Source organism: Plutella xylostella, chromosome 17 (assembly GCF_932276165.1).
Source record: "Plutella xylostella chromosome 17, ilPluXylo3.1, whole genome shotgun sequence".
In the NCBI taxonomy this organism is placed as follows: Eukaryota; Metazoa; Arthropoda; class Insecta; order Lepidoptera; family Plutellidae; genus Plutella; species Plutella xylostella.
The window spans coordinates 10,831,041-10,844,646 of NC_063997.1; the positions used below are offsets into that span (position 1 = coordinate 10,831,041).

At 40.0% G+C, this 13,606-nt stretch overlaps 1 protein-coding gene across 3 annotated transcripts; it reads left to right on the forward strand.

The window, feature by feature from the left end:
* The first annotated feature begins 648 nt into the window (after positions 1 to 648).
* On the forward strand, positions 649 to 13,606 carry LOC105388534 (trehalase). Of its 3 annotated transcripts, XM_048626670.1 has the most exons (3): positions 6,856 to 6,904; positions 10,315 to 10,319; positions 10,904 to 13,606. In XM_048626670.1, the coding sequence occupies exon 3, from the start codon at positions 10,906 to 10,908 to the stop codon at positions 12,640 to 12,642; it is 1,737 nt and encodes a 578-aa protein (XP_048482627.1). In that variant the 5' UTR covers positions 6,856 to 6,904; positions 10,315 to 10,319; positions 10,904 to 10,905; the 3' UTR covers positions 12,643 to 13,606. The 3 variants fall into 3 exon arrangements, with proteins under 3 accessions (XP_037965121.2, XP_048482627.1, XP_048482626.1); XM_038109193.2 differs by lacking the exons at positions 6,856 to 6,904; positions 10,315 to 10,319 and adding an exon at positions 649 to 883 and having other exon boundaries at positions 10,906 to 13,606; XM_048626669.1 differs by lacking the exons at positions 6,856 to 6,904; positions 10,315 to 10,319 and adding an exon at positions 9,818 to 9,910 and having other exon boundaries at positions 10,906 to 13,606.

A 13,606-nucleotide genomic window follows, 5' to 3' on the forward strand; every position in this document is an offset into this window, starting at 1 on the left:
CAAAAACAAAAAAAGAATTAGCTTTAAATGGTACCTGAACCTGAGGCAAATACGTGAGGTGTACCTATTATGTACAATTTACCTATGCAGTTTTTGTTCAAACGTTCTTTATAATTTAAGCACCGAGACGATATCAAATCGATTGAATAAATTAAACGTTACCTAAGGTTTTTCACCGTAGCGTTAATTATTTATTTAACAATCGTAATTATGCTACATGAGTGATTGTTGGTATAATTACATGATTCGCTAATTGATAGTATTTTGCATGGGTAAAGGATAAGCTTTTTAATGCTAATTTAATGGTGAACACCCAAACAAAGTTGAAAAGAGTACAGTCTAGCTTTTCAGTTTTTTTTAAAGTAAGTAGTATTTTATACATATAAATGCTAATATTATACGGTTAGGGTACCACTAACCGGTAAGCAATGCTCAGAGAAGAATCCTTTCCTCTCGCCAAGTCTTCAACCACGTCACCACCACGACTCGTAAGTACATACAGGTACATCACACGTCAATTGCCTGAAACAAAAGCCCCACTCCAAACGACTTCAATTAAAAACAATGGCCACTGAATTTCATGGTGCTTCAGCGGCCGCCATGACAGTGTCCTTATCAGGTGGTATAAAAACGACAAGCGGAGCCCCGCAGCATGTCTGGTCTTCCTCGATTCTTCGAGCGAGTGACAGCAGTGTCACAGAGTCGGTCGCACAGTCCGCGCGCGCCCGCGCATCGCCACAGATCCTCGGAATATGCGCTCGCGATAAATTCGATAATAATAAATCGATCCTCGCGAAGTGTTTTGAATTTTAGTTTTTTTTGGATCGAAAGTGGGTGTTGGCTGAAAGAAGTTTTTCGTGGCGAATTTGCAATGATGTTGAAGGTGAGTTTGTGTTGTGACTTAGTTAAAAAAGGTATTATCAATAGAGTATCAATGAAGGGCAAGATTTTTTTTATCAGAAAATATTTAAGGAAACTATTTTATGAAACTGTAAAAGGTACATAAAATAACTTAATATTTTTTTTAACTAAGTACTTACTTAAATATTTAAAATAAGCATATTAAATATACTTAACTTAAAAGTAAACTTAGGTAAATTGATTGCCTAAAAGTTGTGTATTAAATAAAGTATATAGGTTTAGAACTCCAACTGATATATATCTAAACTGACTCATTATGGCTTTATCAATATACCACATCAACATTGCATGGGTCACTCTTGTATACAGGGTGGAAAATTACTTAGATGGGGAAGCGTAGGTGAGATGTATGTTTAATTTAGTCTTCCTGAGTCGGCTAAAATTAACTTTTACCTAATGTAAAAGCATCGATATTTAGCGTCAAAGGTTTTGTACTTGAGTGGTATATTTGTATGTTTATATTAAAAAAACAACATAGGTACAACTTACATGGTAATATTTTATAAAGTTTTAATTCTTCTAACATAAATATGATATAATGTACAATCAGCTGCATAAACATAACTGTATAAATACTCTTGGAGGGTCGTTGCTATTGAGAGGACGTCAGGTTACTGATGTGTAGGTGAACAGTAAGGGGCACATAGACCTGACCCCCCTCAGAAGCATTGTTAGTATGAGAGGGGGGTCAGGTTTCTTTGCACCTGACCGTACACTGAACAGTCCTGAAATCTAATGAAAACTTTGTGTCCATACGGTGGCGACCCTCAATCAAAGCTCAGGTAGACTGTTTGTCCACCCGGAGCTGAATGGAGCTTGATTAGCACTGCACATCTGCACACATGTTGAGTGGATCGTGCTTCACATGAACTCAAGTGAAACTTTAGTTTTGGTGACAGGCTACCAACAAATTGTCCGTAGGTTACAGTATATTTATACTTAAATTTCCATAAATCCAGAAGGTTATCGGGTTTCAATTCACTATAAAATTATAAAATTCAAACAAAAACGTAAGAAGCAATAGAGAGCTAATTTTCCCATAATTTTACTTTACCGGAACATTATGCTACGCCGTTTTCGTAGCAACAACAAGTGCTACGAAAACGGCGTAGCGTGTTTCCAGGATTTGAAGTTCGAACTTTACACCTTCAAATATCATAATTTACAAATTATTTAATAAAAGCTAGTGTTCTCAAGTTATTTTAAGAAACCGAGAACTAAATGACGCCGAACGAACGTAATTTTAGTTTCAAACAATATTACATTTCCCAAAAAACATGTAGGTAAGTACTTATAACTATAGGTCTTATAAAAGTACTAAATTTATAAAAATACTTAGTCCATGTTTCACAATGTCTGATTACTGGCTACTTGTGAGATAAAATAATAACAGAGAGTGACCGCATGTATTTTATCTTACATGTAGCCACTAACCAGACATTGTGAAACAGGGCCTTAGAGTTATATTTTGAGCGTACTTATATTTTTTAAAGTCTTATTGGAATTAAACTGAAATTAAAAACATTTAGTTTGTTACTAGTATATACTGGTACTTACTTCCAAACCTTAACTTCGTTTTTGCTGCGGTTTTACATTTAGTTACATTTAGTCTTATTCAATGACGAAGACCTCGAAATAAACTGAGTTCGTTGATCTTTGTCAGCCAAAGATATTAGTTGGTAGGTAACAATGTTTTTATGGTTATTAATATTCGGAAAGATTTAAAACAGGTACTAAGAGGAATACATTTATATTAATTTGTATTTTGAGTCAGAGTGGATGTGTATTTTTGTTTTTTTGAGGACTAAGGCCTAGGTAGGTTCTTAATTAGCTGGAAAATCATCAGTTTTAGTTAAGTATTTACTGACTGTAGTTTAATTAGTCAATGCTTTAATGTTTTAAGCTAATACATTATATTAAGTATACGCCGTTCTTTAAAGATTAATAAATAAACGGAGGCTATTTTGGGAACCAGTTTCGCAGTAGGTAAGACTAGAAAAAGCGTACATTTGCGAAACCCGACGACAAGAGATTGTACTAAAGTTAGGCTCATATTTTGCACAATAACCGGCTGATCTGCTGCATAAAATGTTGAGCAATTTATCGGAGCCAAAATGTTCATAATATTTTTACTGTCAGTTTCACACGTTGTTTACAAAGTTTACATAATACACTCCCATGCAAAGAAACAGTTCCAATCACAAACAGCCACCACAAAACACCAAACGACCCCAATTTTTTCAAACATTGAATTTAAAATTTAAACAAAATTAACCGTTTTTAGTGTAATATCCTGATGCTCTGTTAAATGTACTTCAATGTTGCAGACGGCTTCATTAAGCTAGCCGTTTTCGTTTAGGAGTACATTGGTGTTTTTCTTGATGGAGCCTTTTCATTGCCCGTGAGTGTATGTATTTACTAAATATACCATGGAAAGCTTAGACTTCTCTCCCGTACGTTGCAATGCACAGAAATAAAACGTAGTTACTACTTACTTAAATTATATCTATTACAATTTTACTTAAGTCTATCCATTTCATTTTTTCAATAGCCTTAGCTGAGGTGGACAAGACCACGCGAGAGAGCGAAAATAACCCATAAAAAGTGTCCAAATTAGGGATACAGACAAGCACATACTGCATTATGCGTAGACCGCCAAGATTAGTATTACTAGGTACACTAGGTAGGTAGCTAGGTAGGTACTAGCAGCAGCTTCCTTACTTCCGCTATACTTGACTAGGTGTAAATAAATAAATCGTATTTATCCGTTTTCCGAGCTCTAATGAGGCGCTTGTCATGCAGATAGCTCACCGACGCATCATCTGATGATCAATGATGACGGATAAGTGCTTTGAAGTTACAGTCAGCTGCATAAGTAGCTATACACTTTTGTACCTTGTCAATCTGAAACCGCCTCTCTATTCATTGAAATATTGACAGTTCGTCACTTTGACAAGGTACAGAAGTGTATAATAACGACTTATGCAGTTAGCCGTACTTAGGTTCGTCATCGATACTGTCCGTAGAGCAAGAATAACTGGGGTGAATAAAGTAACTGAAGTCCTCCCTGATCATTGATAATGAAGAAAAACTTGAATACTTGGTCCATTCATATCTTTAACCCTTTGAATGTCAATAGTACCTCGTATCACTGGTACGTAATATTGCGTATTCGGTATTCAATGTGTTAACTACGGTTGTGCTTATATTTTTAGCACACCCTTTCAATTTAGTATAGTAGTACCTACATCTGGATTAAACACTAGGTTCAGTCCATTATATGATTTCTGCATATCTTATCTAATCAAGTGATCGTGTACCTTCGAGTACAATGCTAAAACAACAAAAATAAAAACACACGAGACGATAAATGATTATTCGCGCGATAAAACAATATAACTGTATCACAAACATGATTGTTGGGTTGTCAGTTTGTCACTCTCTAATCTTTGGGGGGTTACTCCAGCTGTATAAGAAACCACCGAACGAGAGCTCTGACACTCGAAGGCATACTCTATAGCCGAATTTCAAAATGTCAAAGATCTATCATGCAATTCATTAGATAGATAGAACTTTATCCATATTATATTTTACATCATCATCCACTGCTGGACATAGGCCTCTCCCAAGGAGCGCCACGACACTCGGTCCTCGGCCTTTCTTATCCAACCACTACCGGCTACCCCTCTAAGGTCGTCAGTCCAGATCCAGTAGATCCATATTAAATACAATACACCTCAAAATTAAACAAAACAATATGTCATACAATTGAAATAGAGACGTTAAGTTGGTTAGCTCAGCAGCACAACGCTCAACGCTCCGGAGGTACAAGAGTAGTCCTCCGGCCCCTGTACAGAGATCACGTAACAACATCTCCACACAATGGCGCCGCCTGGAGGTCGCCTCCACACCTCTCCACCACTTCCTGGAACCCTAAACGTTTTCCTCAGTATTTGTGTGCCCACATTTAGGCTGTATAAGGTCACACGTAGGCACTATTCTATAAGAACTCGTAATGAGAAAACTAATGATAGTTTAGGGATTGCTTATTTTAGGATCGTTATTATGTAAATATTAAACTTAGTAAGTACCTACCTAAGTTAAGCCACTTCAGTGAAAAGCCGGTGGCTCGCTTGCGAGTTGCGAGTCACCCTATGACTATATCTACCTCTTCAGGGTTTACACTTTACAGTCGTAACCATGTGTATGTACCTAACTATGTAAGTAATCCACTTCAGGAAAATAGAGTGCGGTTAAAATTCATGCAAGTTATGACGTAACCGGCGGTGAACTAGGGCTAGGATTGTTGATTAAATTCCAAAAATGATTCATTGTTATTCAATCAAATAAACACTTGAAATACTTACATAAGTACTATAGTCAGTCGGTATTGGTACCTAAGTACAAGTAGGTACCTATGTAAGTAACAAGTATTTAGATTGATTAGATTAATTACGTATATTTATATTTCTTTGCATATGTTAATTAATATTGCTGTCTAAGCCAAATAAACTTTTTCTTTCTTTCTTACTTATAGTTAAATATTTTCTATCATTTTTATTCAAATAAATAAAATTAAACATTTTATTGAAAATCGTTTTACTCGCAGCAAAAAAGGGCAAATTTAAATGCTGACAGGAAAAACACACAAAAAGACTAGACCTTTGAAGACTCGCCTTGACAATGAGACGGTTCAAAGTCACGCAAAAAGAGAATTCACGGTGCCGGCGAACACTTATCTCGTTGTCATTAGGTCTATTTTGCAATACATTTCTTTCGCTAGCTGATGCTGATCTGATGATAGCAGTAGAAATTGGATCAAGGGCTTCATGATATCGTTTTCTGATGCTCTCGATTATCTCATAGAATAATTATTACGATTTCCTATGAATTCAAATCAAAATAAGGCTTTTACACGCCCATTAAGTGAACAAGTTGTTTTACAAGTTCGAGGTACGTAGCGCGGGACGCCCTCCGGCCCCCTGGATATTAGACAAGGTAGCCAATAAAGGATAGTGGCATTAGTGGCAGGATAAGGGAAGCAGAGAACTGCCGTTGCATGATTACGGGTTGTACGACGGTCTAGCTCCGAAATGTATAGATTGATCGATTTGAATACTTTTTTAGATACGACTTTAATTGATTTCATTCTCTACGCTAAGGTTTTACACGGATTTAAATTGATTGGCTAACCTCTCAAGATATACCTACACTTACTGTATCATTTACAATTCTAGAGTGCCTAGCTCTAAGTACATACATACATTTATGATGAAACTTCAAATAAAATGGGGCAGCTTAATCCTTGTTGATAACAAATGGATCAGTATTTTCACAACCATATTGATACTGGAAATCCTTTAAAGTCAGATAATACTAAGATCGACCACTGTTGCGAAAGCAATCTAATGTAATGTCGATGTAATAGTTTAGCCAGTTTCACAATGCCTGTTTAAAAGTTATCTGTGTCATAAAAGTGTATGACTGTTTAAAAGGCTAAATTGATTGCTAAATTGTGTCTGGAATCAGTAATCTTGAAATATGTGGTGATGATATAGGTGGGTGATGATAGAGACGATGATGATAAACAAAGAAGTTAAGCTCTAAGATTTCCTAATAGGTGTTTCAGGTGTACCTACGTGACTCGGCTCAGGAATAGGTACTCAGGATATAACTCAGATCATAATGGGATACAACGTATCAGGTTAAGCATGTATACTATTGTACAAACATTTAACTAACACATTGTATTTTATTGATGCCAATAGGCATTAAAATAACTGTATTTTTCTTTAAGAATTACTCATAAAACATAAATTACCTATATAGGTGTGTTATACCAATCGGGTATTTACCTAGGTACCTATAATCTACTGATAAAAAGACAGGCATTACATAGAAACAACCTATCATATTAAAAGTTACCTATAACGTTGGAGTACTCTATTTCATTCCTCAGTCCATCCTTTCTCCGATCCACACAAAGGTACATTATTACCCACACAGCTCTTTTCGGTCCGATCTTACAAACTGAAAAATCTCAAAATGATAACACTTTACAGCAGTTGAAAATATTGAAATTGAATGCCTGTGGTACCGCATACTATGATATTATAATACATAGGTGCTCTAGCTTTATGAAATCCGAGCTACTTAACATGCGTTTAATGCAACGAAATAAAATAGTAGAAAATTATTTTTTCCCGTACGTACTTAGTCCCCGTTGCTTGTGGTCGCTAACGTGCAGACGTCAACAGAGTGTAACAATGGGTGATTAGAGGTTGACAAATCGGTAATCTTCGCTCATCACAGCCAATATGTCACATCAACCACAGCATGGATTTATTGTACAGTTAAGCCCCATCCACACGCTTGCTGTTTGTCACAAACACCGCAAACAGCAAACGAAGTCCCAAACACCAACCACAATCACCCAACACAAACAGCCATCCACATGCTCGGCGAACGTTCATAACATTCCGAATCGGCAAACATGGCGGACGACGAGCTTATGGCAGCAGCTATTACTTTCGGTTTGACATATTTTTATTAAAATTAAAGCAAAGACGATGGTGGATGATTCATATACATAGAAATCGTATGAGGTACTACTTTATACCTATTATTTGGGCTTTAATTTGCCATAATAAATACAAGTAACATAATAAATATTAATAAAATATAGCAAGTAAATACGTCCGCCTCCCGCAAGCTCGCACGCATTCTGATCGCTGCCAAACGTGTGGATACGTGGCGAACTGTTTGCCAAACATCCTTTGATCTGGCAAGAAAAACCGACACCGATGCTAAACACTGACCAACACAAACACAAACAGGCAAACAACGACAAACACCCATCGACACGTCCGTGTTTGCTGTTTGCTGTTGGTTGCTTGCCATTGTTTGCCAAGCGTGTGGATGGGGCTTTAAATGATGACTAGAGAGATTCTCTCGTATGTACCTTCCTGATGTCTCTTAGAGAGAGAATGCTACCTGAAAGGGGTCAGGTTCCTTTGCCCGCGACTGTACCTGCACTGCCATACTCTAAAAAATATTTAAGTTAGTAAAAAAAAAAACCGGCCAAGTGCGAGTCGGGCTCGCGCACAAAGGGTTCCGTAGCAGCAAAATTACAGTTAAATCAACCTATCTCAAAAACTATAAGAGATACTTTGATCAAACCAAAAATCGTTGAAAGAGTTAATTAGCATGCATCACCTCTATTTTTTTTAGAATTTTATACCCCGTAGTTATAAAAATAGAGGGGGGGGGACATACTTTTTACGACTTTGAGAGCTGATATCTCAAAAACCGTTCACTTTAAGAAAAATGTTTTTAAGAAAACTTTATATCATTTTAAAAGACCTTTCCATTGATACCCCACACGGGTATGTACATCGAAAAAAAAAATTTCATCCCTCAGTTACATGTATGGGGGGCCCCACCCCCAATTCTTTTTTTTACTATTTAGTGTCATATTTTTGTAGCGGTTCATACAACACATATTCCCATCAAATTTCATCACTGTAGTACTTATAGTTTCCGAGTAAATCGGCTGTGACAGACGGACAGACGGACAGACGGACAGACGGACATGACGAAACTATAAGGGTTCCGTTTTTGCCATTTTGGCTACGGAACCCTAAAAACGACGGTGTAGCGAGGTAGTAGAACTACCTACCTCGCGACACCTATTACAGTCTAAAACTAGCATATCTACTCTCCTAGGTATAGAAAAGAAAGACACTAGAAAAGAAAGTAGTAAGAGTAGCAAATGAAACATGTTTTTTTTCGGAAATTTCCAATAATATCTAAATAGTAGGTAACTATATGTAAACTTGAAATCCAATGAATAAAATTAGATATTCAAAAGTCACCGACTTTCAAATCCTTCCCTGAAATGTTGTGTGAATAAAATAAATCAACATTTACAATTTATCTGTGTTTATAAATTAAAAAAATAAATAAATACTTAGGTTCCTTTCTGTACCTATGTACATTTAAGTATATACCCTACCGAGACAGTAGGAGACTTATACCTAGGATCTTTTACCATATCCCTGATCATGTACCTAGGTTACATACTTACCTACAACCACATTAAAAACTGAACAACGTGTGTGTATAAATGAGGTCCACCAACCCGCAATAGGCCCGCTTCCATAATTGTAAGGAGAACTGCCCCCTTAGTGAGGACGTGATGGGTTGTGACCTTCGATGATTATGATGATGATAGATCATCATCACGACCCATTACGTCCCCACTGCTGGGGCACGGGTCTCCTTCCAATGAAGGAAGGGTTTAGGCCTAGTCCACCACGCTGGCCAAGTGCGGGTTGGTGGACCCCAACACAAGCAAGCTTGTGCTGAGAGAGTTGTCGGGTAAGTGGGCAACCCGACTGTCAGATGTTTTCAAGCCGCCCGAAGGCCTCTGACTAAGCTTAACGACTGCTGCCGAAGCAGCAACCGGGACCCACGGCTTAACATGCCGTCCGAAGCACGGAAGCGTCCAGAAAAGCACCACTTGAAATTGGTCACCCATCCAATGGCTGACCGTGTCAGTTGTTGCTTAACCTCAGCGATCAGTTACGATTACTGAGGCCCGCTCGACTACGGACGCTTGATGATAGATAGTACCTATGAATTATGTAGGTATAAAAACTTAATTATGTTTATTATTAATGTTTCACCGGCACATACTACAAAACCACCTACCTCGTTATCTTAAATTTTACCTTAGTTGTTTGTTTACTTTTAGATTCAAATTTAATCCGTAAAACCTCAGCTGTCTCTTTAGATAAAGGAAACCTAGAAATTACTTGATTCTCATTTAGTTCATATCTAAAACTCAGTGTTATTACAACGTCGTGATTTAAATATATATATTTCTAGATACCATTGAGTCTCTATCTCTATGTACCTATGCATAGATTGGAAATGCAGCAAATTAAAGTTAATATTTTGTTTAATTATATTCCTTCTTTGTATAGTGGTAAGTGTTGCTTTGAATTTTTGTTTGTCCTCCAGATATTGTTTAGTATATAGACAGCAGAAGAGATAATTAAGTACTTACCTATTGCATTGCACCCATAGAATGACAAGTGTACTCGTTATTATATTATGATTGCACCCCACCCAACACTTAGGTATTTATTTTGCTGACTATTTATTTTAGTGTGGTTAACATAATGTTGTTCTTATTTTATATTCGTAATTAAAGTTTCTACAAGTTCTATAAGAACTTTCTACTCAAGTACATAGTACATTTTTACTTACATGATTTCATTATCTTAGTATTCGTGTGGTTTCGTTTACCTAGTTTCATCAATAAAAGTTGACCCTGAGACACGTTTGCGAAATAAATTGTAATAATATTGATTTTAGTGCGAAATATTTTGCAGCATCCCTTGACTTTTGGCATTTTGCTACCTAGGTCTAGATTCTAGATATTACACACTCTTTTTCAGACACTGTTTCAATGTTTCATATTCATAACTCTGTGTGATGCCTATAGGAATTAAATATGGATGTTTAATTTTGGTCTGTTCCTATCTTAGGTTAGCAGAATTTATAAATAGCGTATTTAATTAAATAACTGACGATTATATTGTCTAAAAAAACTCAAACTCGTTTTGGCCAATGAATAGGTGTTGGCAAAAAAAGTCTAGACCGGCAGAAACGTTTTTGCAAACATAAAAGGCCAAGGATGGTACCCAAAAATATCATACCTACATAACATATTTTATGTTTAGTATTTAATTGCTAATATGTTATTTCGCAAACCCTTACTTATGTAGGTAGTAAGGTAATGTTAGTGTTCTGTAAAGTAAGTTCATAATTCGTTAGATTGGTGCCTTTGTCAATGGAAACATTACACATGTGATGATATTCCACCTGTATAACTTACCTACAGTTTTCATGTTGGAGTCGGCAGATCATAAACGTCTGCGAACATTTGTAACTGACGTCCTGTTTGTTGCGTTTCAGATGCTGGTGGCGGGGCTGGTTCTGGGGCTGGCGCTGGGCGCCGGCGCCGCGCTGCCGCCCTCGTGCAGCCGCCCGCTGTACTGCGGCTCCGACCTGCTGCACACCGTGCAGCTCGCTAACATCTTCCAGGACTCCAAGACCTTCGTGGACCTCGCGCTCAACGACGACGAGCAGACCATCCTCGACAAGTTCGACTCGCTCATGAACGAGACCGCGCGCCAGCCGACCCGCGAGCAGCTGCAGGCCTTCGTGCAGAGCAACTTCCACAACGGATCGGAGCTGGAGGCGTGGAGCCCGCCGGACCACGCCGCCGACCCCGCCTTCCTCGCCGGCGTGCGCGACCCCGCGCTGCGCCAGTTTGCCGCCGACATCCACGCCATCTGGCCCACGCTCGGCCGCCGCATCCGCCCCGAGGTGCTCGCCCATCCTGACCGCTACAGCCTCATCCCCGTCACGCACCCCTTCATCGTGCCCGGCGGCCGCTTCAAGGAGATCTACTACTGGGACACGTACTGGATCATCGAGGGGCTGCTCATCAGCGGCATGCGGGACACGGCGCGCGGCATGATCGAGAACCTGGTGGAGCTGCTCCGCGCCGTGGGCCACGTGCCCAACGGCGGCCGCTGCTACTACGAGCAGCGCAGCCAGCCGCCGCTGCTGTCCGCCATGGTCGCACTCTACTTCCGGGAGACGAGGGACGTCAAGTTCCTAAAGCAGAACATTGACGCGCTCGAGACCGAGATCAAGTACTGGCTGGACACGCAGGCCGTAACCTTCGAGAAGGATGGGAAGAAGTACTCGCTGCTGCGCTACTACGCGCCGAGCGAGGGCCCGCGCCCCGAGTCCTACTCCGAGGACTACGAGAACGCGCAGAGCTTCGACTCGGAGGAGCGGCGCGCGCAGTTCTACCTCGACATCAAGAGCGCGGCCGAGAGCGGCTGGGACTTCTCCTCGCGCTGGTTCGTGGGCCCCGCGGGCGGCAACGCCGGCAACCTCACCACCGTGCACACCTCCGAGATCATCCCCGTCGACCAGAACGCCATCTTCGCGAACGCGCTACAGAACCTGGCGATGTTCCACGCCGTGCTGATGTCTCCGCGCAAGGCGGCGCAGTTCGCCTTCCAGGCCAAGCAGTGGCGCGACGCCATGGACCAGGTGCTGTGGCACGAGCAGGACGGCATCTGGTACGACTACAACCACGAGCTGCAGCAGCACCGCCGCTACTTCTACCCGAGCAACGTGGCGCCGCTGTGGATGGGCGTCGTGGACCGCAGGAAGATCCGCAAGCGCGCGGGCAAGATCCTCGCGTACCTGACGGACTCCAAGGGGCTGGACTACCCGGGCGGCGTGCCCACCTCGCTGATCAACAGCGGCGAGCAGTGGGACTTCCCCAACGCGTGGCCGCCGCTGGTGAGCATCATGGTGAACGCGCTGGAGGCGCTGGGCTCGGCGGCGGCGCGGCGCGAGGCGCTGGCCGTGGCGCAGACGTGGGTGCGCGCGTGCCACGCCGGCTTCAGCGCCAGCCGCCAGATGTTCGAGAAGTACGACGCGGAGCAGCCGGGCCGCGTGGGCGGCGGCGGCGAGTACACCGTGCAGACCGGCTTCGGCTGGTCCAACGGAGTCGTGCTCGAGTTCCTCAACAAGTACGGGCAGAGGCTCACGGCATCCGACCCCGCCGCCGTCGCCCCCGCCGTCGCTCCAGCTGTCCCCGCCACCCCCGCCGTGGCAGCGGCATAGTAAACCACCAGACCAAAGCATCTACTTAACTGACATAGACATAGCTTAACAAGATGACTGCTAGTTTATCAAGCCAGATTTCCTAAGTATACAACGAACGAAACGAAAGGTTGCATAGCCGTGTTGTGATAGGTTAAAATTATCGAAAACGAGTAGAATCATTATTTACATAGATATATTATCTATTCAATATTATGTATATTGAGATTTACCAAACCTACTATAAGAGATGCATAATATGTATTGTGTTGAGTTGTTACCAACACCTATATAGTTACCAGTGCAACGAGAGATAAACAGTTAACATGTTATAAATGAGACTAGGGAGTAGATAAGTACAGTAAACGCTATTATCCTAATCATTATCCTAAAAACAATGAAATGTGATAAATTGTTGTTAATTTACAAAGACATTAAATCTGTCTTGGCCATATACTTAGATATTTATTAAGTAACTTAATTATAAATTAATTATTTCATTAAGTAATATTTAAATGCTTTAAGCATGTTCCTGATTTAATAGTATTGTTTGTTAGTTTCAGGAATAAATAAATTGATACCCAGTACAAACATAAGCATAAGCAATTATTTACTTAACTTACGTAGTTCAGTATCTTCTGAATTTATGTACTTAAGTGGTATACTTATTTCTAGTTAAGTATAAGTACCTTAGTAATATTTATTTTATGAAATCAAATGCATTTTGAAAGTACAGCGCTAATTAAGTAAGATTTTAACTTACATTACCTTTCTACTTTGATGTTACCGTTAAAATACTTAAAGTACTTATTTATTGTTACAATCGTTATTGTACCTTTAGAAAGTACTGTTTGTTATTCCTAATCAATAAAAACCTTTTGTTACAATCGTTTTAAGTAGGTACAATACATTACAATAATATTATTCTTATCATTATCACTTCGGGTGACTATCTTACTAATATATTAAAAGGCTGTGTCTTTGA

Excerpts from the sequence above, each read along its gene's own strand:
- LOC105388534 (XM_038109193.2), top strand. The coding sequence starts at position 653 with ATGTCTGGTCTTCCTCGATTCTTCGAGCGAGTGACAGCAGTGTCACAG. Across the intron at positions 884-10,905 it reads AATTTGCAATGATGTTGAAG|ATGCTGGTGGCGGGGCTGGT; the intron begins GTGAGTTTGTGT and ends GTTGCGTTTCAG.